This window comes from Budorcas taxicolor, chromosome 22 (assembly GCF_023091745.1).
Source record: "Budorcas taxicolor isolate Tak-1 chromosome 22, Takin1.1, whole genome shotgun sequence".
NCBI lineage: Eukaryota > Metazoa > Chordata > Mammalia > Artiodactyla > Bovidae > Budorcas > Budorcas taxicolor.
The window spans coordinates 53,253,956-53,281,187 of NC_068931.1; the positions used below are offsets into that span (position 1 = coordinate 53,253,956).

The window sequence follows — 27,232 nt, forward strand, 5'->3', positions numbered from 1 at the left end:
CTTTTTAATATGCTGTCTAGATTGGTCATAACTTTTCTTCCAAGGAGCAAGCGTCTTTTAATTCCATGGCTGCAGTCACTATCCACAGTGATTTTGGAGCCCAAGAAAATAAAGTCTGTCACTATTTCCATTGTTTTCCCATCTATTTGCCATGAAGTGATCGGACCGGATTCCATGATCTTCATTTTTTGAATGTTGAGTTTTAAGCCAGCTTTTTCACTCTCCTCTTTGACCTTCATCAAGAGACCCCTTATTTCCTCTTTACTTTCTACCATAACAGTTGTGTCATTTGCATATCTGTAGTTATTGATATCTCTCCCATCAATCTTAATTTCAGTTTGTGCTGTTTTGAAGGATAATATAGATTCTATTTATGACCCTGCAGAATGTACTTCCTGCTTGTAATAAGCAAGATCCACATATGTAGGTATATTTCTCTACTTTACAAACATATATAAAATTTCTTTAATTAAATTCCACTCTAGAGGTTTTAGCAGATACATACAATGAGTGGCAATTAGCTAAAATTTGAAGTCAGATGATGGGTACATTGAGGTTCATTATGCTATTCTATTTTATTTCTTTGTGGTACAGTTATTTTTTTGTAATATCTTTATTGAAATATAACTCACATACTATGGAATTCATGTATTTAGAGTTAAAGCCATCACCACAGCTAGTTGTATAATTTTATCACCCCTCAAAAAATATCTGTACAGTGTAACAGTTACCCCTCATTTTCCTCTCACATTGTTCTTCCACCCGCCAAAGGCAATGTCTAGTCTCCTTCTGTCTCTAAAATCTCCCTGTTTTGCATATTTTGTTTAAATGAAACTATACACTGTGTCAGCTTTTGAGAGTGGCTTCCTTCAATTAGCATAATATTTTCAGGATTCATCCATGTTGTAACAACATGTATCAGTACTTCATTTCTTTTCAAGGTCAAATAATATTCCATTGAATGGACTTGCCATATTTTGTTAATTCATCAAGGTATTCGAGTTATATCACTCTTTCTCACTGTTACAAATAATGTTGTTATAAGTATTTGTGTACAACTTTTTGTGTGAATATAGGTGATCACTTCTCTTTGAGAATAGGCAGGATTTGTTTGGTCATATTTAATTGTATTTTTAGTCTTTTGAGGAACTGAGTGACTATTTTTCAAAGCAGTTATACCAATTTACATTCTTACCAGCAGTGTATGAAAGTTCTGATTTCTCCACATCTTTACCAGTGCTATTACTGTCTTTTGATTAAAGCTATCCTGGTAACTGTGATTTGGCATCTCATGCTATTTTTAATTTGTTAAGAGTTTCAAAACAGAAATAATATCAGTCATCAGTACAAATATTTCATTTTTACCAGAAATTATTGTGAAAAAGTTACTATAACTCATGCTTCAGTTAATTTTGTGAGGTCCTAAATCCTTAAAAAAAACATTGTAACAGTATGAAACTGTGTAGAATATACATTTTTTTTAAATTTAGAGGAGTTATTGGTTCTAATAGTAATACCTAATTTACTATTAAGTCTTCTCAGAATACTAAAATGCAAACATGTAATAGTTTGCACGGCAGCATGTTTGGAACTATGACCTAGTTTTAAGTTATTTTAGCTAAAAAATAATTTTTTCTCTTTAAAAAAACTGTTTGAAACTATTATTTAGGTTCACATCGTACCTAAAGAAGAGAATTTAATATCTCTTATGAAAATGACTTTTGACTAGACTGTCATATCAGTGATAAAAGATCAGAAAACGTTTCCTTTTCTAAAACATGCATATTTATAAGGCAGATTAGAAATGGGGCTCTTTGTTATCTAGGACCTTCCTTCTCGTGCTTTTTGTTCTGATGGACAATAGCTTATTCTGAACTACTTCCTCATCTTCCAGGAAACTGGCAGATTAATTACATTGAAATGATCATTGGTCAGCTTTAGGGGAAATCCATTAACATTTTTTAAAATAAAAATCTTCTAAAAATATTTTATCAAATTGGTCTTAATTCCAATTTTAATAGACTAATTATTCTGGAATTGTTTTTATAATCCAGTGGAGCTGATATAAACATCATTTTGAGTAACTGTCATAAAGTAATGAGTAATTAAAATTATAGCCAACTACAGGTGCTGTTAATTGTTAATCAGTTATACATATAACGATTGCATATCTAATTTAAATACTGATTGAAGTATTGACAGTTACCCATATTTTTTTGAAAGTAAACTACCTCCTACTGGCCTTAAATTGCAAATAATTATTGAGAATATATTCTCAACAACTCTCTGAGTAGCTTCTCTGAACTTTAATGGAAAATTGACCTGCTCTTTCTGCATGTATAAATAAAATTGGTACAGTTGATCAGAACTGGCCTGACTGACTGGCTGTTGAATAAGTCAGTGAATTTTAATTGGTTTATTTACATATTTACAGAAAACATTCTGCAGATGGTTCTGTGGGCCCTCGGTATCCAAATCTGGCAAATTTGGGGACCATTGTATAGGAATATAGCAGTCATTAAACATCGACAGAATCCCTGTTTTGCCAGGAGGCTGCAGTCGATATCACTGTCAACCTGCTGAGCAGTCTTTCCAATAATTAATTCACTTACATATTTATGGCAATTTGGTGGTTAGAATATCTGCATGAAGAAAAAAAAGAGTCGACATTTATTCTTTTGAAAAAATGATTGATGAAATTTTCAGACAGTCTAAGCATAGAAAGGAGTATTCTGTCTATACCATCATAACTAAATGCTATTTTATACTTTACAATCATTGAATCAGATGAATGGGAGACACCTTAGCAAGAGTAAGTGAGGTCTGGGTAAGATGATTTCATGGTTCATCAAATAATGACCATTCTAATTTAATGACATAAACTCTTAATATAAAGTCAGAATATATTTTTCCAGAAAGAGGTCATAGTAAGGTATGCTTTTTTAGCTTAATAGATTTAGTAAAGCCAATCTATCAACAGCATCATTAAATCTATCTCTGGAAATGACCACGCTCTTCAAGCAAAATGTTTTAGGTGGATATGCCCCTCTTGCAGCACTGCGTCTGGAACACAGCAGACAGTCAGGATGTTCAATGAATAACTTGATAACATATTGTATGTAAATAATAGCAAGATTTTTATGGGCAGTGATCCAAAGAGAATAAATCATTAACAATCCAAAAAGATTGTTAATTTTTAAAGTCAGCTCTTCTGATTATTCCTGTATCAGTGATGTTTCAGATGTAACAAGAACAGGAACCTCTTCTGTCTGCTGCTGTAATTCACTCAATACCTAAGAATTTTCAAGTATAGGATGAGAAAAGGGAAATAAACTTGGAAGAAAACACAACTTGAAAACTTTTATTCCAAGAGCTCTTTAAAAAAAAAAAAAAATTGAGACTAGCTTAAGGCCACAGTTTGAAAAGAAGGTGTCTGAAACGCCAAGCAAATAGCATATTTAACCAGAGTAACAGAAATGAAAAACAGAGATTGCTGTTATTCTATTTAGTGTGTCACTTAGGAAAGCATTGTGCATTACCTTGTTTTTAACTTAACACCTCTGTTAACACCTGGATATTGATGGTTTGGATGTAAACTGTAAATAGCAAAGTATAGTTTTGGTCTATCTTCTGGCATTACCTGAAAATTACAGTTAAGGAGACTTCCACTTACTTCATCCTTGGAAGGTGTATTTCTCAATCTTTCATTTCTAATAAGAAAGCACCACAAAACACTTGTGATTCCGGAGACTACCAGCTGTTAATATGAGTTATGTGAATCTTACCTATAATTTCACCTGACATTCGGAACGCAAATATTTTCCCTTATTTCTCCAACACAATTAAAATATTTAGTCTCACTTCATTTTATGAGACATAAATAGGTATGTAAGTACTCTGTAATTACTGTACATTGTAATAAATGACCTCATAAATACATTGTAATGTCCCATGTAATTACATGGTAAGTCATGTCTTTGAGATGGCTGCTCTGAGATTGAAAGCATGCTGGTTTCAGAGATTAATTACTGAATTGACAGTTTGCTTGAAGATATGCCTCTCTTAAATAGCTGCATCTGGCATTTTTAAAAAAATGTTTCATGCTAAGATTTTATTTATAGTATAGATTCAGCTATTTATCCCTAAATATTGGACACGTCTAACTTTTGATATATGTAAAAATTTTTTAAAAAAGGCTTGTTCCATACAGAGTGAGACTGATTTGCAACCATATTTCTTCAGTCATACATTAGATGGAAATTGTTTTTGTAACAGTAATTTTAAAGGTTCTGGTTTTATTACTCTAAGAATAATTTTGAGTATACAATGTTGAAAAAATTATGGTTTTATTGACCAGTGTATAACATATAAGCTAATGTTTCATTATGTCAAGACCAAGTTGGTATATCATGATCATGTTAGCATGAGTGCATTATTACAATACCCTGAATTCTTACTGGTGATTCATGATAAATGCATTTTATCCATATGTGAAAGAATTTTCATATGGCACAAATCAGTACTTAAACTCTTATCTATTTGCCTCAGGATGCTTAAATATCCTTTGAAATCAATTATCCTGATGTTATGCCATTCAACTTACTGTTCAAACAGTATCCTGGTTTCTATATTCTAAAACAAAAAGGGACAGGAAATAAGTTGTCCCTGTATTTTCTGTCTTACGTTATATACCAGCCTATTTTCTTATGCCTTTCAAAGGTATAATTTTACAGATAAGTCCCCTAATGTATTTGTGTTCTGGCTTTCTGAACTCTAGTTCCTGCATCACGGCTGTTGAATTGCTTTTAGTAGTTTCGTTTAGTAGACATGCATAGTCTGAGAAAGGATCTAGTGGTCCGAAAGAGTTAATGAGCCTCTCTAAACATCCAGCTCACTTCCAGGGAATGACTTAGACTAGAAAATAAAGTCTATTGATAATGACAAATTCTGAAATGGATTACTCATAACATCGCTTTATCATGAACTCTAGGGAACAACCAAATTGCTTTATTGTAATGGAATTCTGTTGAAATGTGAATACTGCCTAGAAATTGCATTCCCAGTTTCTAGGACCGAAAAGAAACAGTCCTGGCTGCTAAGTTATAGAGAGCAAATTATCACATGAAAAAATGCTATTTTAAATTCAGGAGTTTGCAAAAAGAAGATGCTAGGTACACAGCAATGCTACCTCTCTTCTCTCTTTTTTTCTTTAAGCTGGACTATATTCTGCATCTGTGGGTGATTTTCTCTATCTGTTGAGGATTATTTGGTTAATTTTATTTAGTTGTACAAAAAAGTCTAGGTAGCAGGAATGATTGATTTTTCTTTATTTTTTCTTTCAGGAATTGAAACCATACATAGTTACATATCTGAGAATCAGGTCCAACAAACCTTTGGTAGTCGGTAGAGAAAACACTGTTCTATGGGCCACTCATCAGAATACGGTAAAATCTACCGTAAAGCAATCACCTTTTCACCACAGAATGGTTTCTGAGTGTCAAAGATGTTTTCCAGGGGAATGCAGTCTAGTTGTTGCACTCAGACAAAGTACTTTTGGAGATAATTCAGACTCACTGAGAACCACTCGTTCATTTCTTTGCTTTTTGTGTCTTTAATACCTAATCTTGTGAAGCCAATGAATGACCTAATACTCAGCTCTTTGAAAAATTTCAGTTTTCTGCACCCTTTTGTAGAATTCAAAACACGTGTACATTCTACCACTACTACTAGTAGTAGTAATCAGAATTGTTGTAATTATAAACTTAATTAAGAGAATAAAACTTTGAATTTTGCAATGTTTTTGAGTTTCTAAGCCCTTTCTCATTGATCACCTCTCAATAACGAGGTGATAGATAGGGAAGATCCTCTGATATCAGTTGATGCTACTAGGCAAGAGCTTCCTATGCCACTTAGCAAATTAGTGAAAGGCTGAGAGTGGATCAGGGTGCTGCTTGTCACCTGTCTTGTTACACTCCGTAAGTATCTTTTAATGTATCTGCAGAACACTATCCTCTCTTTTTCTCAATAGTAATTCAAAACTGCATGCTTGAGAGAACATCTCATAAGATTTTCTAAGCATTTGCTATAATAATTTAGGAAATCTCAGTATGCATCCATGCCTGGTATCTGTCCTGTATTTAACATTTGGAGTCAAGTCTTAAAGAAATGACCAGTGTTTATTGTCCAGAATGGGCATGCAAGTTTGGAAGCAGGGTTGAAATAGCCACACCTCTCAGAGACTCTACATGCCACCCTAAGCTATTGTCCACTCTTCTAATAGAACTCTGAGCCTCATCTTTAAGTAACTCAAGAAATATTTGAAAAATGTTTCTTAGAAAGTATGCAAAATACTAGCCTACCAGCCTGCTACATGGTCCAGTATACACAGGCTACCCTTTGTCTTCTTAGACAGTAAGTGGATTGGGGACCTCACAGTTAAAGTTTGGAAACATACTTGATCTTAATTTACTGGTTCAAGACCCCTGTGCTTCTAAAATGAAGTAGGCTAAGTAAGTTATCAGCTTGCCTTTTCCCGTCAGACTTGTGAAGGTTGAGCTCTCGGAATCTGATGAAAGGAGAAGACAGGAATGGTGGCATGTCAGTTTCCCAGCATCAGTTTAAATACAACCCAGTTTACCTTAGCTAAGATTCCCTGGAGAAGGGAATGGCTACCTGTCAGAGAAGCCTGGCGGGCTATGGTCCTTCGGGTTGCAGAGTTGGACACAACTGAGTGACTAAGACTTACCTCAGCTAAGAAATATAAAAATGGAACTTAAAAGAACATTTCCCAGATGACCCTTCTGTTTATGAATTTTTAAATCTGACTTGTGCCCATTATATACTTCTTAAGACAGATCTGTGGGAAGAATGTGTATGGAGTTCAGGGGCAGTGTCAGCAGTGTTGGGGCCCTAAACCAGGATATGTATTAAATTCTAATGTACTTTGCACAAGATAATTTGCCAAGTATTCACAATGAGGATATCCTTATCATTGTGACAATGAAAGAGTGAGTCGCTCAGTTGTGTCTGACTCTCTGCGACCCCATGGACTGTAGCCCACCAGGCTCCTCTGTCCATGGAATTCTCCAGGCAAGAATACTGGACTGGGTAGCCAGTGCCTTCAGGGGATCTCGCTGACCCAGGGATCAAACCTGGTCTCCTGCCTTGCCGGCAGATTCTTTACCATCTGATCCACCAGGGAAGGCCCAGTTACTAAAACTGGGACCTACATCAAGGTGAATTTGCAGTATTATCTGAAGTTGAGCAACCTTAGAAATTATCCCAGTGTGGCTCAGCATAGTATGTAATCAGGGACAGGATTTTTCCAAAGTAGGTCAAGTAGGGCTTAATTTCTAGATAGGAGTCCCACCGGCACTAGCTGCAAAGAGTAGGGGTCACCAGGACAGAGATGAAGGATAGACTATTTTACAACTAAACAAACCTATTGATGAAAAACTGTATTATTTCAAAGCCATTGTATAAGATCACATCAGTTAGTTTTCATTTTTGTCAATAAAACAGAGCAATCCTTTTGCCTGAATTTAAGACATGTTCATAAATTTTTATTTAAAATCAAGTATCATTCAATTTGTATATAGCTATACTTTTATTATTGCTCAGATACTTAGCCTGAACCTTAGGTGGTACTAGCAGTTTTCACACTAGAAATGTGTCACGCAGTATATTTTTTTACATGGCTTTAGGTCATTTTGGATAACAGATGCCTAGATGAACTCAAGAATGTCAGTTATAGTATGCTACCCAATTTTTAACTTTGCTTATCACAAGAGAATTCATATTTATAATAATGAAGTAAAAGCATGTCAAATCTGTAAGAATAGTATAAAACTGCAGTTCAAAAAATGTGTTTTATGTATATACTTTCATAACACCTTCTTGATGTTTTGTCAAATCCATACTTGGTTAGTGCCATCAGTATGTAGGTTTATAAAGTAGCAAAAGCATTTTTAGAAATTGTCCACACAATTATATACATCATCAGTTCAGTTCAGTTGCTCAGTCATGTCCGACTCTTTGCAACACCATGGACTGTAGCATGCCAGGCCTCCCTGTCCATCACCACCTCCCAGAGCTTGCTCAAACTCATGCCCATTGAGCAACTGATGCCATCCAACCATCTCATCCTCTGTTGTCCCCTTCTGCTCCTGCCTTCAAACTTTCCCAGCATCAGGGTCTTTTCCAATGAGTCAGCTCTTCACATAAGGTGGCCAAAGTATTGGAGCTTCAGCTTCAGCATCAGTCCTTCCAATGAATATTCAGGACTGATTTCCTTTAGGATGCACTGGTTGGATCTCCTTGCAGTCTCAAGAGTCTTTTCCAACACCACAGTTCAAAAGCATCAATTCTTCGGTAGTCAGCTTTCTTTATGGTCCAACTCTCACATCCAAACATGCCTATAGGAAAAACCGTAGCTTTGACTATATGAACATTTGTCAGTAAAGTAATATCTCTGCTTTTTAATATACTGTCTAGTTTTGTCATAGATTTTCTTCCAAGGGGAAAGTGTCTTTTAATTTCATGGCTGCAGCCACCATCTGAAGTGATTTTGGAGGCCAAGAAAATAAAGTCTGTCACTGTTTCCATTGTTTCCCCATCTATTTTCCATGAAGTGATGGGACTGGATGCCATTATCATAATTTTTGAATGTCAAGTTTTAAGCCAACTTTTTCACTCTCCTCTTTCACTTTTCATCAAAAGACTGTTTAGTTCCTTATATACATAATAGAGCTTAAAATACTATTTGTTAGCTAATTAATTTCTATTCTATTCCAGTTTGAATTTCAACTGGACATTTTCATCATCGATAAAGATACTCACCAAGTATTTAGGTATATATCAAAGGTGGAATATTAAATGCTGTTATTATGCAATTTTGATATTATTAAGATATTATTCTAAATGATAAAAATCAGGAAAATGCCCTTTCCAATATTAACTGGAATACTATCAATATGGGTAGGTAGCCTTTTTTTCTACATCCTCTGTGAATTGTCATTTATTGATGTTACCAGCAGATCAGTGAACTTTTTTGAAAGTGGATTATTTTTCAGACAACCTTATCACAGTAAATGCATTATCATCTACCACGTTGCTTATGCCAGAAACCTAGGAGTCATTTTTGATGACTTTTCCTCCTTTGCCCTTGACAGTCGATCAGTCACCAAGTGCTGTCAAGTCTGCCTCCAAAAATAGATATTGCATCTCTTCAGTTTCCTGCCCTCCTCCACCCTTGTCCAAGGTCTCTTCTTTATGGCCCTTGCCTAAAAATTCGATTGGCTACAATAGGAAGTATGGCTGATATTCTACAGAATAAATTGCTCAACAAATATTCATGGAAGGGAAGAAGTTTAAAAAGTGTTGCTAGGCGATTTACCTTTCTCAGGGCCCCTTTTGATTTCTGGAAGAAAAATTGTTGTGTCGACGCACAAATAAGGTCCACGTTTGGAGCATTGTTACTAGACATGCTGTTGTTTATCTTTCTTACCCTGCTTCCTTTTGCCTTTCTTTAATTTGTTGGTTTCCCAACAAAGGATGAATTCAAAAGATGCTCATATCCATAATGCAAAATAAATCTGCCTTCCTTGTATTTGCCATGATATTAACAATGTAGAGAGACAAAGGATAAAAAAGTTTTCTCTTCTCACGGATTTTATGATCACTGATCAAAGCCTTGATGCAGACCCAAAAAGTCGGGAACAGCATATGGGACTGATTGTGTGATAAAACAAGGGGGGCACTTTTTTCCCCCCACAAATATCAAAGTAATCTATCCTAAGCAAACTTCTGTTTTACATTCTTTTGCCTATACCTTTATAGTGTTTACTTGGAAAGGCATAGACAAGGCAAAAGGGAGAAGAAATTGATGACTCTGACATGAAGCTTTGGGGAGCAGCTATCAACAGGAGGACAGAGAGTAAATAAAAATGTTTGTGGATGAAAGGAAAACATTTCTAATGATTCCGATTGGCGTTAAAGATTTACATCCTGAAGAAGGGCTTAGGTTAATAGGGAAAGCACAAATATAACAAAATCATTTTAAGGAGATGGTTGGAAAATATTTGTATGATAAAACCTTGTGACTTTATATAATGTATACTTGAGTACATTACTGACAGTGCTATGACACATTTGATTGCTTACTTATATTTAATGTAAAGCATTAAATGGACGAGGAATAGTTGACATTAATAGATGAAGCTACAGAACAAGTGCTGTCTTTAGGCATGATTCTAAAATCCCACTGCCTAAAGCTGGACATCTTGGAATATGAACTCAAGTGGGGTTATGAAATATTACTATGCTTTCTGCCTAGAAAAGTTCCTTTGCATTTGTGGTAAACTTGCTTTAAGTTCAGTTCGGTTCAGTTCAGTTGCTCAGTCATGTCCGACTCTTTGCAACCCCATGAATCGCAGTACGCCAGGCCTCCCTGTCCATCACCAGCTCCTGGAGTTCACTTAGACTCACGTCCATCGAGTCCGTGATGCCATCCAGCCATCTCATCCTCGGTCGTCCCCTTCTCCTTCTGCCCCCAATCCCTCCCAGCATCAGAGTCTTTTCCAATGAGTCAACTCTTCACATGAGGTGGCCAAAGTACTGGAGTTTCAGCTATAGCATCATTCCTTCCAAAGAAATCCCAGGAGTAAGTGTCTTTTAATTTCATGGGTGCAGTCACCATCCACAGTGATTTTGGAGCCCCCCAAAATAAAGTCTGAACACTGTTTCCACTGTTTCCATCTATTTCCCATGAAATGATGAGACCGGATGCCATGATCTTCATTTTCTGAATGTTGAGCTTTAAGCCAACTTTTTCACTCTCCTCTTTCACTTTGATCAAGAGGCTTTTTAGTTCCTCTTCACTTTCTGCCACAAGGGTGGTGTCATTTGCATATCTGAGGTTATTGATATTTCTCCCAACAGTCTTGATTCCAGCTTGTGTTTCTTCCAGTCCAGCATTTCTCATGATGTACTATGCATAGAAGTTAAATAAGCAGGGTGACAATATATAGCCTTGACATACTCCTTTTCCTATTTGGAACCAGTCTGTTGTTGTGCTAAATTCTCTTAATTCTTGCTTGTCTATAAAACTTGTGCTATCTCCATCAAATCTGATCAAGAGTCTTGATGGGTAGAGTATTCTTGGTTACAGGATCTTCCCTTTCATCACTTGGGATATATTGTGCCATCCCCTCCTAGCTTGCAGAATTACTGTTGACAAATCAGCTTATAACCTTATGGGAACTCCCTTGTTGCTTTTAATATTTTATCTTTGTCTTTAATTTTCACCATTTTGATTGCTATGTGTCTCATTGTGTTAATGCTTGGGTTTATCCTCCCTGGGACTCTATGTGGCTTCCCTGGTAACTCAGCTGGTAAAGAATCTGCCTGCAATGCAGGAGACCCCGCTTTGATTCCTGGGTCAAGAAGATCCCCTGGAAAAGGGATAGGCTACCCACTGCAGTATTCTTGGGCTTCCCTGGTAGCTCAGCTTTAAAGAATCTGCCTGCAGTGCAGGAGACCTGAGTTTGATCCCTGGGTTCAGAAGGTCCCCCAGCTTCCTGGATTTGGTTGACTAATTCCTTCCCCATGTTAGGGAAGTTTTCAGCTATTATCTCTTCAAATGTTTTTAGGGGGTCCTTTCTGTCTTCTCCTCCTGGGACTCTATAATGAGAATGTTGATGTGTTTAATGTTGTCCCAGAGGTCTCTTAGGCTGTTTTATTTATTATTTTTTCATTATTTTTCCTATATTCCATTGTGCAGCAGTGATTTCCACCGTTCCATCCTCCAGATCACTTATCCATTCTTCTCCATTAGTTATTTTGCTGTATATTCCTTCTAGTGCCTTTTTCATCTGTTTGTAAACATTTTTGGTCTTTGGCAAACATCCTTTGCATCTTCTCAGTTTTTGCCTCTTCTCAGTTTTTGCCTCCATGCTTTTTCCAAGATCCTGGATCATCTTCACTATCATTATTTTGAATTCTTTTTCTGGAAGGTTGCTGCTGCTGCTGCTAAGTCTCTTCAGTCATGTCCGACTCTGTGCAACCCCATAGATGGCATGGGATTGCCCCTGGGATTCTCCCTTGTCCCTTGTCCCTGGGATTCTCCAGGCAAGAATACTGGAGTGGGTTGCCATTTTCCCTATCTCCAATTCATTTACTTGTTTTTCTGGGGATCTATCTTGTTCCAATATCTGGGACATAATCCCATTTCTTTTCATTTTGGTTAAATTTCTGTGAGTGTGGTGTTCATGCAGGAGGCCATGGGATTGCTGTGCTTGCTTCTGTCTGCCTTCTGGTGGATGAGAATAAGACTTGTGCAAGCTTCCTGATGGGAGGGACTGGCTGTGGGGAAAACTGGGTCTTCCTCTGGAGGGCAGCACCTTGCTTGCCCAGTAAATCATTAACCCCATCATCTGCTGATGTGTGGGGCTGTGCAATGATATTGTGAGGCGACCCAGTCCTGGAGTCTACAGGTGCTATGGTAGGGCCAATGGCCACCACCAAGAGGGCTTACGGTAGCACGCACCTCCCAGGACTGCTGCTGCCAGTGTCCCGGGCCCTGTGGCGGGCCACTGCCAACCCATATGTCCACAGGAGGCGCACAGACAGGTCTGGCTCAGCCTCCTGTAGGGTCACTTATCCTTTCCCCTGAGTACTGGTGCACACAAGGTTTTGTTTGTGCCCTCCAAGAGTGGAGTCTCTGTTTGCCCCAGTCCTGTGTAAGTCCTGTAATCAAGTTCTGCTGGCCTTCAAAGTCAAATTCCCTGGGGATTCCCAGGCCCTTTGCTGGATTCCCAAGCTGGAAAGCCTGGTGTGGGGCCTAGAACCTTCACAACAGCGCAAGAACTTCTTTGGTATTATTGTTCTCCAGTTTGTGGGTTGCCCACCCAGCAGCTATGGGATTTGATTTTTATCATGATGGCACTGCTCCTGTCATCTCATTGCAATTTCTCCTTTGTCCTTGGACATGGGGTATGTTTTTTTTTGTTGTGTTCCAGGGCCCTTCTGCCATTGGTTGTTCAGTAGTTAGTTGCAATTTTGGTGTTCTTTCAGGAATAGATGAGCGCATGTCCTTCTACTCTGCCCTCATGAACCAATCCTCCCCTGCCTTTCTTTATTCTCCATCTCCTTATCTTTTTAAAAATTTTATTTGTTAATTTATTTTTATTGGAGTAAAGTTGCTTTAGAATAGTGTGTCAGTTTCTGCTGTACAGCAAAGTGAAGCAGCTAAACGTATACATATACCCCCTCTTTTTTGGATTTACTTCACATTTAGGTCATCGCAGAACATTGAGTTGGAGAAGGCAATGGCACCCCACTCCAGTACTCTTGCCTGGAAAATCCCATGGATGGAGGAGCCTAGTGGGCTGCAGTCCATGGGGTCGCTGACGGTTGGACACGACTGAGCGACTTCACTTTCCCTTTTCACTTTCATGCATTGGAGAGGGAAATGGCAACCCACTCCAGTGTTCTTGCCTGGAGAATCGCAGGGACGGGGGAGCCTGGTGGGCTGCCGTCTCTGGGGTCGCGCAGAGTCGGACACGACTGAAGCGACTTAGCAGCAAAACATTGAGTAAACTTCTCATGAGGTATCTATTTTATACCAGTAGTATAAATACGTCAATCCCAGCCTCCCTATCCGTCTCGCCCACCCTCTTACCCCACTGATATTTATGTGTTGCTTCCTTATCTCTTGACCTCTTTCTCTTTTGCTCTTTTCCTTTTCTCTTTCCTCCCTTAAAGTATTTACAATTTCCTGCATGATTGTGTGCACCAGCAGTCTAATCTGATGGAAGTTCTGTGTTCCCACTGTCTTTTTTAAAAACCTATACCATAAGCCTTTGAGGTCGGTACTCTTATTAGTTCATAATGCAGGTGAGAAAACTTACGCCCAGAGAGCTTAAGTGGTTCCTTGACTGCTAAGGAAGGTGACTGATATGGATGTGAGCAGTGTGACCCTGAGGCATGGGGATCAGTTACTTAGCTATGTCTGTATTCTGGGCCATTGTAAATTATGTTCTGAATTAAGACAGTGGCAGAGGGAATGTAAATAAGGGGATAGGTCAGGGACACAATGAAAATAGGGTTTTGGAAGTGTTGGTGGGCTCTCTTTAATAAAATCTGTAGAGCCTCACGAGTACTGAAAGCATATTCCATTCTTCAGGGAAATTCACATGAGATTCAACACATTCCTATAAATACAGAAGAGATACAATGGGCAGAGTCTAAAAGTAACTTTGAATTAAGTTTGAAGATCCTTAGGTTTCTGCTGTGTTTCAGTCAAGGCGTTCTTATTTACTGCAAAGATATTCAAATGGTACGCTCCAGCTCTCTTCTATGAGAGTGCTATCCAGATGAAACAACTTAAGAAAAAAAAAAGTTGGGGGGGGGTGGTGCTCTCCTTGGGCATTAAATCTATTTTAAAAAGTAGATGGTGGACTCACAGGAGATTCTGAGACCACAACTTTGCTGAAGACAGTGCAGTATAATGCTCAAAAACTCTGGGTTTGAACTTATAGAGAGAATGGAGTTCAGATCCTGTCTTTGTCTAGCTTTAAATATATGACCTTAGGCAAGCTTCTTAATCTCTTCTGTAAACAAGAGTAAAGGTAGTTTGTTCTCAAAGTTATAATGCATTACCTGCTTCTTAGTCATTGTGCATTGTATGTGCTCAGTAAATATGACTCCTCTGCTCAAAACTCTAAAACCTAGTCATCATCAGCTCTATTCTAGTTTGTATCCTGCTGTTTAAGGTCTTATACCAAACTTGTAACTTAGACTTTTCAAAGTCTCAGCAGAAACTCTTGCTTTGTAGCCTCTTTATCATCTCTGGTGTTTCACAACCACTCCTAAGAAACAGAGCTCTTGATCCATCTCTGCTCATAGCTAGACCCACCTTGAGGCCAGATTCCTTGTCCAAGCTTCATCAGACTAGGATCCTCAAGAGCTGCCAATTTGTCTTCTCCAGCATTGTATACCCACCTTCCTTCATGAAATAGAGATTTGATGATGGAAATCTTATATTAACATTGTTTTTCAATGTGTCTTTTTTTGTTGGCCCACTAAGCAAATCCTTAGTAAATACTCAATTGACAAAAAAAAAGGCTCTCTACTACTGACCATGTTTGAAGAGGGGCTAGTCTTCTGTACTTCACTCTAGAGAGAGAGGCCAGATGTAGGTGTGCAATGTGATATATGGAATTGAAAACAGAAATTTATGAATGTAGCCTCTAAAAAAAAATTGAGGGTAGAGTCATGAGCTTATCCATTTTTTTCCCCTGTTTTGTTAGTTATTACTTATGCACATCTAGGGTGAAGAAAGAATTAAGGAGTGGATTAATGGAGTCCCTGAGAAGGATAATAACCACATCACCAAATTGAACAGGGTTATCTCAGACAGTTAGGAGATAATGACCAAGAAAATCCTTTCTTTTAAATCAATAAGCCTAACTGCTACCATTCTCACTTGTAAACAGATTCATTTTGGTGATAATCAAAGAGGGGATATAAGGATTTGGAGAAGTTCAGTTTTAAGGTTCTTTTTTTCCAAATCTGAAAAATAAAATGAAATTAATGCTTGACTCAAGATGGAACACTGAAACACTGAAAAGGATTACTTTTTCCCTTCAAGTAATGAAAGGACCTAGAATTGATTTTTCGAAAGTTGAAGGTCATGTGTTTAAGTACTTTTAATAAAAATCATTACCAGTCTCGCCTATGAAGACAAGGTTGTGACAGGTTTGGGTGGCTTGGTGAGGGGATGGGCATTAAAATCCACTTTCATTTAACTTCCCAGTACAGTATAATCTGGGACATCCTATCATGACAGCTGCAGAAGAACCTATGCAGAAACAGTTTGATCTTTGCAATCTGCTGCTGCTTGCTTGAAACCAATGAGCAAGCATAAATGATGCTAATAAACTGAGCATATGGAAATGAATTAGAATGCTGAAATTATTTCAAAAGATGGATAATAACCATTGAGAGGTTTACCTCCTGGTGTCTAGAGCATATAATGGATTCTATTAATTAATTGCTGCCTGACATTGATATTCAGGTATTGGTCGTGTGAGAGTGTAAGTTCTTCAAATACTATGAAGAAAAATTATTGTCTGTCACTAAGTATTGTTCATGTAATCACTAGTATAATTAAAATCTCCAAGCTTAGCAAGTGATTTGCAATCACTTGTTAGATATTCTAAACAGTTATTCTCCTGTTTTCAATATGTGGTCATTTATAAGACTTAAGAGAGGTCACTCAACAAAGTCATAGCAAAGCTTTAACTTGAACTCATAAGACTTTACCTCTTGGTCTAAGATCTTAATTTTTTTTTTAATTTTCTATTTGAATTTAAGTTTGTCTTTAAAAAACAGACTTTTAGTCCTTAGAAAATGACCCTTCTTGATTTGCCAAGAGCTACTAATGCAAAAGTCTGTTGGGTATATTAAAAACTAATTATTTAAATTCAGTTTTTATTCCTCTCAATAGTATTTTTAGAATAATCGAGGTGATTAGAATTTCCAAGTAGAGGCTCTATGATTATTTACTTTAGTATGAAATAATAAAAAGGACATTAGACTCAATAGTCTGATAATCGTCCTGTGATGATACAGTGTGACTGCTGCCCATTCATTTAACACAATTATCTCCTTTATGAAATTGCAAAGTGGTAAAAATATCAGCCATGACTGTCTTGAAGCATTGGAAAATTAAAAAATAGATGTATAGTGGAGTATAAATATAAAGCATAACTCTTCATCCAGTCTGGTTTTCTTTACTACTATCTAAAACATTTGAGAGCAAAGAACACACCCATGCATGTGCATGTATGTGTGTGTGTGGAGGGAGGCAGGAGAGGTGTGTGTTTGTGTGTGTGCATACACCTGTGTAAGGCTATGTTTCTTTGGATGCAGAGGACAACATATTGCTATTTTATTCATGAGTTTCTTTCCCCAAAACTTAACCAAATGCCTTAAATTAGCACATTGATCTACCATGTGTTTCCTTAGCATGGCCTAAAATACTGTTCTTTTTTCCACCTGCCTTTCCATTACATTGTCCCACATGTCCCATTTGCTCTAGCCACTAAGTAGTTACTTGACCTTCACTTGAAGAGGCTCTATATTGTCATGACCCCTTGAACTTGCTCTCGGTATTCACTCTATCTTAAATATCTTATCTGTCCCCTCCATAAATCTCACATTTAAAGGATGGGCTCCTTGTCAAGTCTTTCTTGACCACATGACACAGAATTAACTTCTCCATTTATTATACTTTCATTGTCTTTTCTGGGATTATCTATTCTAGCATTTAGCACTTTGTTTTCATTATGAGTTTATATCTCTATTTCCTCAGCCAGAATGAATATACTATCATGATTTATAAAAGGCCCAAAGCTAGTGCTTGCAACACAGCAGAGATGTAGTTAATATATTTTGAATGAATAATAACTGAATGAGTTAGGCTCTCAGCCTTTGGAACTCCCTCGAGAGGCAACATTAAATAGTAAAGAATGCCAGCTTCAAACTGGTATTATCTCAGTTCATATCCTGCCTCCATCACTTACTGCCTCATGGTTTCAAGCTACTTAACCATTCTATGTCCCTGTTGACATGATTGTACAAAGGCCATAATGATAGACCTTAACTCACTGGGTCATTGTGAGGATAAAAAGCATAACTCATGTAATGCTGGACCACTTCCAGGTCTAGAATATGTGCAAAAAGAAGTGTTAACATGTATTATTAAGAATGCAGAAATGCTGCTTAGTTTCCTATATTTAAAAAGCAATAGAGATGATGTAAGGAGAAGGCGATGGCAACCCACTCCAGTACTCTTGCCTGGAAAATCCCAGGGACAGGGGAGCCTGGTGGGCTGCCATCTATGTGGTCGCACAGAGTCAGACACAACTGAAGTGACTTAGCAGCAGCAACAGAGGTGATGTAAATGCTTTCAGTAGTGCCATACTCTCTCAAATATATTCTGACAACTTAAATATTCAGATTAATTTTATATAGCTGAGTTCTTTTGTAATTATTAATATGTTTATTATATCACTGTCTGTTCAGTTCAGTTACTCAGTCGTGTCCGATTCTTTGTAACCCCATGGACCAGAGCACACCAGGCCTCCCTCCCTCTCCATCACCAACTCCCAGAGTTTATACTCAAACTCATTCCTATTGACCTGGTGATGCCATCCAACCATCTCAACCTCTGTCATCCCCTTCTCTTCCCACATTCGATCTTTCCCAGCATCAGAGTCTTTTCAAGTGAGTCAGTTCTTCACATCAGGTTGCTAAAAGTATTGGAGTTTCAGCTTCAGCATCAGTCCTTCCAATGAACACCCAGGACTGATTTCCTTTAGGATGGACTGGTTGGATCTCCTTGCAGTCCAAGGGACTCCCAAGGGTCTTCTCCAACACCACAGTTCAAAAGCATCAATTCTTCAGTGCTCAGCTTTCCTTATAGTCCAGCTCTCACATCTGTACATGACTACTGGAAAAACCATAGCCTTGACTAGACAGACCTTTGTTGGCAAAGTAATGTCTCTGCTTTTTAATATGTTGTCTAGATTGATCATAACTTTTCTTCCAAGGAGCACATGTCTTTTAATTTCATGGCTGCAGTCACCATCTGTAGTGATTTGGGAGTCCCAAAAAAATAAAGCCTGCCACTGTTTCCATTGTTTCCCCATCTATGTGTCATGAAGTGACGGGACCAGATGCCATGATCTTAGTTTTCTGAATGTTGAGCTTTAAGCCAACTTTTTCACTCTCCTCTTTCACTTTATTCAAGACGCTTTTTAGTTCCTCTTCACTTTCTGCCGTAAGGGTGGTGTCATCTGCATATCTGAGGTGATTGATATTTCTCCTAGCAATCTTGATTCCAGCTTGTGCTTCTTCCAGCCCAGTGTTTCTCATGATGTACTCTGCATGTAAGTCAAATAAGCAGGGTGAAAATACATAGCCTTGATGTACTCCTTTTCCTATTTGGAACCAGTCTGTTGTTCCATGTCCAGTTTTAACTGTTGCTTCCTGACCTGCCCTGGTGGCTCAGAGGTTAAAGCATCTGCCTCCGATGCGGGAGACCCGGGTTCGATCCCTGGGTTGGGAAGATCCCTTGGAGAAGGAAATGGTAACCCACTCCAGTATTCTTGCCTGGAGAATCCCATGGACGGAGGAGCCTGGTGGTCCACGGGGTCGCGAAGAGTTGGACATGACTGAGCGACTTCACTCACTCACTCGCTCACTCCTGGCCTGCATACAGATTTCTCAAGAGGCAGATCAGGTGGTCTCGTATTATATCATTGTATTTGATCCTTATTATTTGTAGACTCTATATCTGCAAATTCACCTACATGCTAAAATTTATTTGTACCCCCCAAATCAATACTCACAGTGTCTCTACAGTCATCTGTAGACTTGCACGCTGCACCTATGGGGATCAGTGAAAACTTTGTGTCTCCAGGAACACGGTTTCCCAGATGAGGCTGAACAAGGAGATGCTCTGTTGTCTTGTTTCAGTTCTCATATTGTAAGCAAGTGTCTCTTGTGTAGTCACATAAATGCACTTTTTGGCATTTATTTATTGACTTCTTTTGGAAAGTTTGCTGGTAAAAATGGTCCCGGAGTATAATGCTGAAGCCTTGTCTAGTGTCCCTAAGTGCATAAAGGCTGCAGTGTGCCTTAAGGAGAAAATGCATGTATTGGAAGGCTTTGTTCAGCTGTGCACTGTTGTGCTCTTGATTGTGAGTTCAATGTTAATGCATCAATGATGATATTAAATAAGGTTCCATTAAACAGGAGTGCATATAAAACTAGGCGAGGTATTGATGAGTTGACAAAAATGTTTTTACCAAAGTCTCAGTAGAACCTGAACTTGTATTTTACCTAAGAACAATATTACAGTATTCCCAAATTCAGTGTCTACGGTACCTTTACAGAAAATCACTACTGCACATGAGGAGAACTGATTATAGGTAGCATGTTCTTTGAATTTTTTTTTAATGCTATTCAAATAGCTGTGACTTTAGCTGACTTTTAAAAATCCTTTTACAGAAACTGAATCATTTGTAGAGAGCTAGCTAATATGGCACCCCACTCCAGTACTCTTGCCTGGAAAATCCCATGGATGGAGGAGCCTGGTAGACTGCAGTCCATGGGGTCACTAAGAGTCAGACATGACTGAATGACTTCACTTTCACTTTTCACTTTCATGCATTGGAGAAGGAAATGGCAACCCACTCCAGTGTTCTTGCCTGGAGAATCCCAGGGACAGAGGAGCCTGGTGGGCTGCTGTCTGTGGGGTCGCACAGAGTCGGACATGACTGATGCTACTTAGCAGCAGCAGCTAATTTGTAACAGATCTGGAAGAGGGGCTCAAGCTCCCATATCACTGGAGCACACTGCTGTGTCTCTGCTAGGCCCACATAACTGAAATGTCAGAGTGGTCCTGGCGTTGTGGACCAAGGGTTTAGAAATCCATTCCTTAGCATTGAGTTTAGTTAGTTGCTAGTTGCTCAGTCATGTCTGATTCTTTGCAACCCCATGGACTGTAGTCTGCTAGGCTCCTTTGTCCATGGGATTTCTCAGGCAAGAATCCTGGAGTGGGTTGCCATTTCCTTCTCCAGGGGATCTTCCCAACTCAAGGATTTTTGCCTCTGATGATCATTTATTTTTTGACTGGTCTCAAAGAACAATTTTTTGCGTGTGTTTTTTAAATTAATTTAAAATTTCATCAAAATGTTGCATATGTATTATTTTAGGTTAAATAATATCAATGAGGCTTATAACAAAGACCACTAGATTCTTCCATACGTGTCTCCAGTCTGTTCTCATTCCTTCCGGCTCCCGTATCCACCACTTTTAGCTGTTATTTCTTCTGGCATGTTCCTTTATGTTTCTCATTAATGTGCCTTTAATGGCCCTTAATTCCCTAATTTCAATTCCCCAGTGTTACAGATCGTTGAGTGCATTATCGTTATGTCAGGATTCAGCACACGTACACCCCCTTTTCCCTTCCTTCTCTTCTTCCTCGTTTTCCTTCTATTCCTTCTTCCTTGGATGAAGTGCAGTTGAAAGTGGAGTGCAGAGATCCTAAATGTTCATTTCCATGAGTGTATTAATTTGTTAGGGCTGTCATGACAGATTCCACAGACTAAGTGGCTTAAATCACAGTGTTTATTCTCTCACAGTTCTGAAGGTTAGAAGTCCAAGATCAAGATTTATTGTAGCATCATTTCTTCTGAGTCCTCTCTCCCTAACTCGTAGACAGGTGTCTTCTTCCAGTGTCATCCGTGATCATCCTCAGTGTGTATCTGTGTTCCAATCTTTTCTTGTCATGATACCAGGCATGTTGGATTAGGGCCCGCACTAATGGCTTCATCTAACCTTAATTACCTATTTTAAAGCCCTATCTCTAAATAACGTTCTGAGGTATTGGGGATTAAGATATCAGCATATGAATTGGGGCCTTCTGAGGGTGGATTTGGAGTTCAAAATTTAGCCCGTAACAATGTGTTTTGACAGTTGTATTCACCCATGTAACAAACTTGAACTATGGTGCAGTTTTGTTACCCCAAGAAGTTTCCTTGTCCCCATATCCAACCAGTTTTTCCAGTGCAATTACCATAGGCAACCGCTTCTCTGATATGCATTGCTGTAGATTCGTTTTGTCTAGTCTGGAACTTCATATCAATGGAATTATACAGTGTATACTCTTTTGACTAGTGTTCTTTAAAACCCAGTCTTGCTGTTTTCCTCACTACCTTTCTGAAAATTCCATATTTCTCTTTCTGTTTTGGATTCTCCATTTGTGGGATTTCAGATCTTTTCCTTTCTTAGTTTGCCTCTCACTTTTCTGGAGCATACCTTCATTAGCCTCCTGGTAAAGGGCACACAGATGGATACCTTGGAAGCCATTCATATCTGAAATGTCCCTATACTTATACTAATATGTGTACATACATGTGTGTTATATTTTCCTCTCACATCAGAGTTTATTTGACTAGACATGAAATTCTAGGTTTAAAAGTTCTTTTCAATCTTAAAAGTTTTTTTGTTTGTTTTTGAGGAATCTGATGCCATTCTTACCCCTGATTGTAATTTATATACCCTTTTTTCTTTTTTTTCCCATCCATTCCGGAAGATGTTAGATCCTCCCTTCCCCATGATCCTCTAATGTTTCATATAATATGATTCTTTTAATTTATTAATGTGATTCTTTTCATTTATTGTATTAAATATTCCATAAGCCCTTTCAGAATGAGGTGTCAATCTTCCAGTTCTGCAAAGTTTTCATTGAAAGGAAGATTTTGTGGTTTTTTTGCTTTGCTTTGTTTTGTTGTTGCTAATTTTTAGCCTTTTCTTTATCCTGCTCCTTCATCCTCTTATCTCACTAGCTGAAATTATGAACTAAGCCACCTATTTTTTATCTTTTCTCTCCTATTTCCTTTGATTGTCATTTCCCCCACTGAATTTTGAAAAGTTTCTACTAATTTATTTTCCAGTTTATGTATTGCATATTTGATTTATGCAACCAAATTAGGAATGTCATAGGCTTTTAAGAATCTTTCATTTTTCTTGTACTTTTATGCTATTTATGGAGTCAGTATCTTCTCTTTGATTATTAGGGTATTAATGACAGTTCTTTGATCCTTTTTCTGCTCTAAACACAAATGCTGTTCCCTTCAAGTGCCATCATGCTCTTACGTGCCTTTCTCTCTGCATGTTATGCCAAAGGTTTGTTTTAATGTCTGATAGTCACGAATTATCAGTTTACATAAAAATGCAGTACTCTAAGGTGATTATGAAGTGCAAATTCTAGTGCATGAGTGGGGGGTTATTACATGGGATCCTCACTTTTGGGAGATTAATCAGGGAGCTGGTTGTTGTTTTCTCTTATTCTTTTCAGTTTTCTCTAGAGAACAATTATCTGATAGTCTGTCTGGGAATTGCCATTGCTCTAGGTATCAGATGAAGGAAGAAGTCTTGAGAGACTCATCTCATTGACTTAACTCCCACCCTTATCTTTGTTCTCTTCTGTGTCTGGTGTTCCTAAATCTGTAGCTTCTGTTTCAGTATCCCTAGAAAATGAAGCTCCTGGCTACACCGAGTTCAGGGAGGGTTAGCTGACTGACTGCTGAATGTGATAGGACTTTCAGTCCATCTTCTATCTCAAAACCACGCTTTAGTCCTGCTTTCTAAGCTACTCAGGAAGCAATAGTTTCCAGTCCTCCCTGAATTTTGTCATGCTGATCACCTTGTTTTCATTAATATCTTCAAGGAGGTATGTAGATGTCATCTTTCTCCTTTGGCTCAGTCGCCACACTTTTCTTCTTCTGTAACTTCTAAAAATTTGTTAACATCTCTCATCCATTAGTGTCCTATTCTCTATTTCCTTATGGCTTTACACCATTTAGAATATTTATTGTCATTTTCATGGCATTTGCAGTGGAGAGATGGTGATGTATGTTATCAATCAAATGAACTGTGTAAATTTGTCAAAATCAGACACGCAGCTATAAGAATGGATTTAACTTGGTTCTGAGGGATAATCTCTAACACTTCTTGCATTTCTGTCTTATTTGCACTTAGGTTTGGGTCAGTTCTTTGACCCTATCTTGTTGTTCTGCCTTTCTCTAATGATGTAATTTACATCTGTTATTTTACAGAGTATCAAAGTAAGCTGGCTGCCTCCTCCATCAGGAACACAAAATGGATTTATTACCGGTTATAAAATTCGACACAGAAAGACAACCCGCAGGGGTGAGATGGAAACACTGGAGCCAAATAACCTCTGGTACCTGTTCACAGGTCAGTGTTCACCTGCTGTGGTCTTAGAAGGTTTTGGTGAATCAAATGCCTCGTCAATAAAACATACTCTCACTTCAAAGGAACATTCATTTTTCTCCTGGTAGGTGGCATGTGCTGGTCTGAATAAGAATAACTTTATATTTTTAACTTGATTCCCTGTAATGCTTTCACATGTTTGCTTCTATATCACCATTTTAATAAGTATATCATTGAATTTTTATCCATATTAGCATTGCTAACTCAACAATTTCTGTCATCGAATAACATTTAACTGTTTAATAACTTTTAAAATCATGTAATCACATGGTTCCAAGCTTAAGTCATATTGAGCCTTCTCTGCCCAAACTCCAGGAGTGAGAATGTGGCTGGAAAATGGAGAGAGGAGTGGTTTGGGGAATGAAAAGAACAATTATTCCACTTTCCATAAGTATAAAAGTAAATTCACTTCTGTAGCAATATTGGTAAAATTCATGGTGGGACAACATTCTCCCTGAAAACTGGACCCAATTTCCATGCAGTATTAAGATAATTTTTTTATACATATAAGATGAATAATCATATATTTCCTTTAACTGTTGGAACCATTAATACATGTCAGTCCAATTCCTGGAAAACAGAGACTAAGTCAGGCCTTCAAGTTAATGCATTTAGGGGACAAGCCCAGGAAAGCAAGAATGAAGGAACAAGAGAAGTGAACCAGGGAGGAAAATAAATCAAATGATGATTTCTTGAACTGGCCACAGTTAGAACAAACCTAGAGCCAGCTTGTTCTTGTGGGCTGTTGGGGGTGAGGGGCGGGGTAGGAGATAGGAGGTTTCAGAAGCCGATTGAACTACTGGGGCCCAGTGTCGACAGCTGGATAGGAAGTATGAGCCATTTCTCTCTTGTCTGTCATTGATCAAAGTAAGCCCACAACAGGTTGTTAACTATTCTGTACCTCCTGACAGTCCCCTGGGAAGCTAGCACTTCCGGTAAATGCACCAGTGTGAAATTCTCTTCTTGTCTATCAGCACTTTATATGGGGATGCCTTGGTCTAGGCTTTATAGTACCAAGTTCAGTTCAGTTCAGTTCAGTCGCTCGGTCATGTCCAACTCTTTGCGACCCCATGAATCGCAGCACGCCAGGCCTCCCTGTCCATCACCATCTCCCGGAGTTCACTCAGACTGATGTCCATCGAGTCCGTGATGCCATCTAGCCATCTCATCCTCTGTCGTCCCCTTCTCCTCCTGCCCCCAATCCCTCCCAGCATCAGAGTCTTTTCCAATGAGTCAACTCTTCGCATGAGGTGGCCAAAGTACTGGAGCTTCAGCTTTAGCATCATTCCTTCCAAAGAAATCCCAGGGTTAATCTCCTTCAGAATGGACTGGTTGGATCTCCTTGCAGTCCAAGGGACTCGCAAGAGTCTTCTCCAACACCACAGTTCAAAAGCATCAATTCTTCAGTGCTCAGCCTTCTTCACAGTCCAACTCTCACATCCATACATGACCACAGGAAAAACCATAGCCTTGACTAGATGGACCTTAGTCGGCAAAGTAATGTCTCTGCTTTTGAATATACTATCTAGGTTGGTCATAACTTTTCTTCCAGGGAGTAAGTGTCTTTTAATTTCATGGCTGCAGTCACCATCTGCAGTGATTTTGGAGCCCAAAGAGAATGTAAACAAAGGGTTTGGGAAGCAAAGCAGATAGCAATGGCAGAAATCAGTGGATCAAATTAAACATGTGTGTCGTGGCACAGAAACTTGATTCATGACAACAGGCAAATTAAAGAAAACCACGTAAGCATTCATCACAGATGAGAAGTAATTCCTTATTTATTCCTTTCTTGATATAGAGTACTCAGTAAATTTCTATCTGAAATCGTAAAACACACACACAATTTAAGCTGCTTGCTCAGCCTATAGTATGAGACTTGATAGAAACTTAGTTTTTCCCCATAAGTTTGTGCCTCTTTTAATGTGATGGTGAGTGTGCTTCCAAAATAGATCCCCCAAAATCACGTGACTTGTTTTACATCTGGACAAAATCTCCTAAATGGGAGTTATGACACTCTGTTGGAAGATTAGGATTGACACACATACACTACTGGTGCCACCTATAAAATAGATAACTAGTGAGAACTGTCTGCAAGCACAGGGAACTCTCCTCAGTGCTCTGCGGTGTCCTGAATGGGAAGGAAGTCCAAAAAGGAAGGGAGTATCTGTATAGTCAGTGTACTTTTCCATAGAAACTAACACAACATTTGTAAATCAACTCTACTCCAATAAAAAGTATTTTTAAAAGGAAAACAAACACCATGTCATTTAAAAAGCTTAAAGAAAGCCAAGATGCTATGTCTCTTTACCTGATAAAATGATTAGAAGGTAAAAACAATTGAAATGAGGCCTATGTTCTCATTGGAATATTTGGTACAACGTGTACATAGTTTACTTTAAAAGAAATCACCAAAATTAAAAAATCTTGCTGAAAAAATGTTAGTGTAGTTTCTGTAGATATAGGAATTTGAAGCCCAGAAACATTTTTAATCATTGATTTTCCTTCTCCAATGAAAAACATTAAAAATATAAACTTCTTTTATTAATAAAATAATTCATTAAAATATGCACATTCTAGTAGAAAAACTAAGAAATGGATATTCAATTTACAGAACTATAAATGGCCAACAAGCCTAATAAAATTTTTAATGTTATTAGTAAAGAAATGCAAATTAAAAGAAAAATGAGTTAGCATTCTCCTTTGATTAAAGTAATAAAGATAAAAATGAATGATGATATGTTGTTTTGGAAAGCATATGAGAAAGATGAACTTTTATATACCACTTGTGGGACAGAAAGATTCTAGAATCTTTCCAGAAAGCAATGTGGAGATTTTTGTTATATACAAGTGTGCATGTGTATATGTATCTGTAAATATATGATTCAGGTTTCCAACTTCTAGGAGTTTATTCCAATTCTGCAGACATACTTTTTTCACAAAGTTTTAAACTAAAAACATGTTCATTGCATAAGATAAAAAGACCCTAAGTATCTAACTATAGGCAGTTACCTAGAAAATTCAGACACAATCATATCATGAAATGGTATATATCTATTGCAAATATTGAAATGTAAACATATTAAATTAAATGTTAAATATTTAAAGCATATTAAGTGAATAGCTCAGTTTGAAATAAATATTAAGCATGAGTCCATATTTATAAATCAAAAAAATTCTGAAGAAAATATTTATAACAAAATATTCTAAATACCAAAATATTAATAGTGATTATTGCTTAATTGTGTAACAGTGAAATATGTATTTTTAACCATGTATGTAAAATGAAAAGTAAATAAAATATCAAGACTCTAATGTCATAACACTTGGTTACTAAGCTTGAAGATTTCATACCACTGACTAACTC

General features: G+C 37.9%; 1 protein-coding gene across 1 annotated transcript in view; it reads left to right on the plus strand.

Annotated features, from left to right (window-relative positions):
* DCC (DCC netrin 1 receptor) overlaps positions 1-27,232 on the plus strand; it is an 827,169-nt gene that overhangs the window by 552,835 nt on the left and 247,102 nt on the right. The window contains exon 13 of the mRNA XM_052660382.1: positions 23,691-23,832. Coding sequence (XP_052516342.1) covers positions 23,691-23,832 — 142 coding nt within the window. The remainder of the gene's footprint in view (positions 1-23,690; positions 23,833-27,232) is intronic.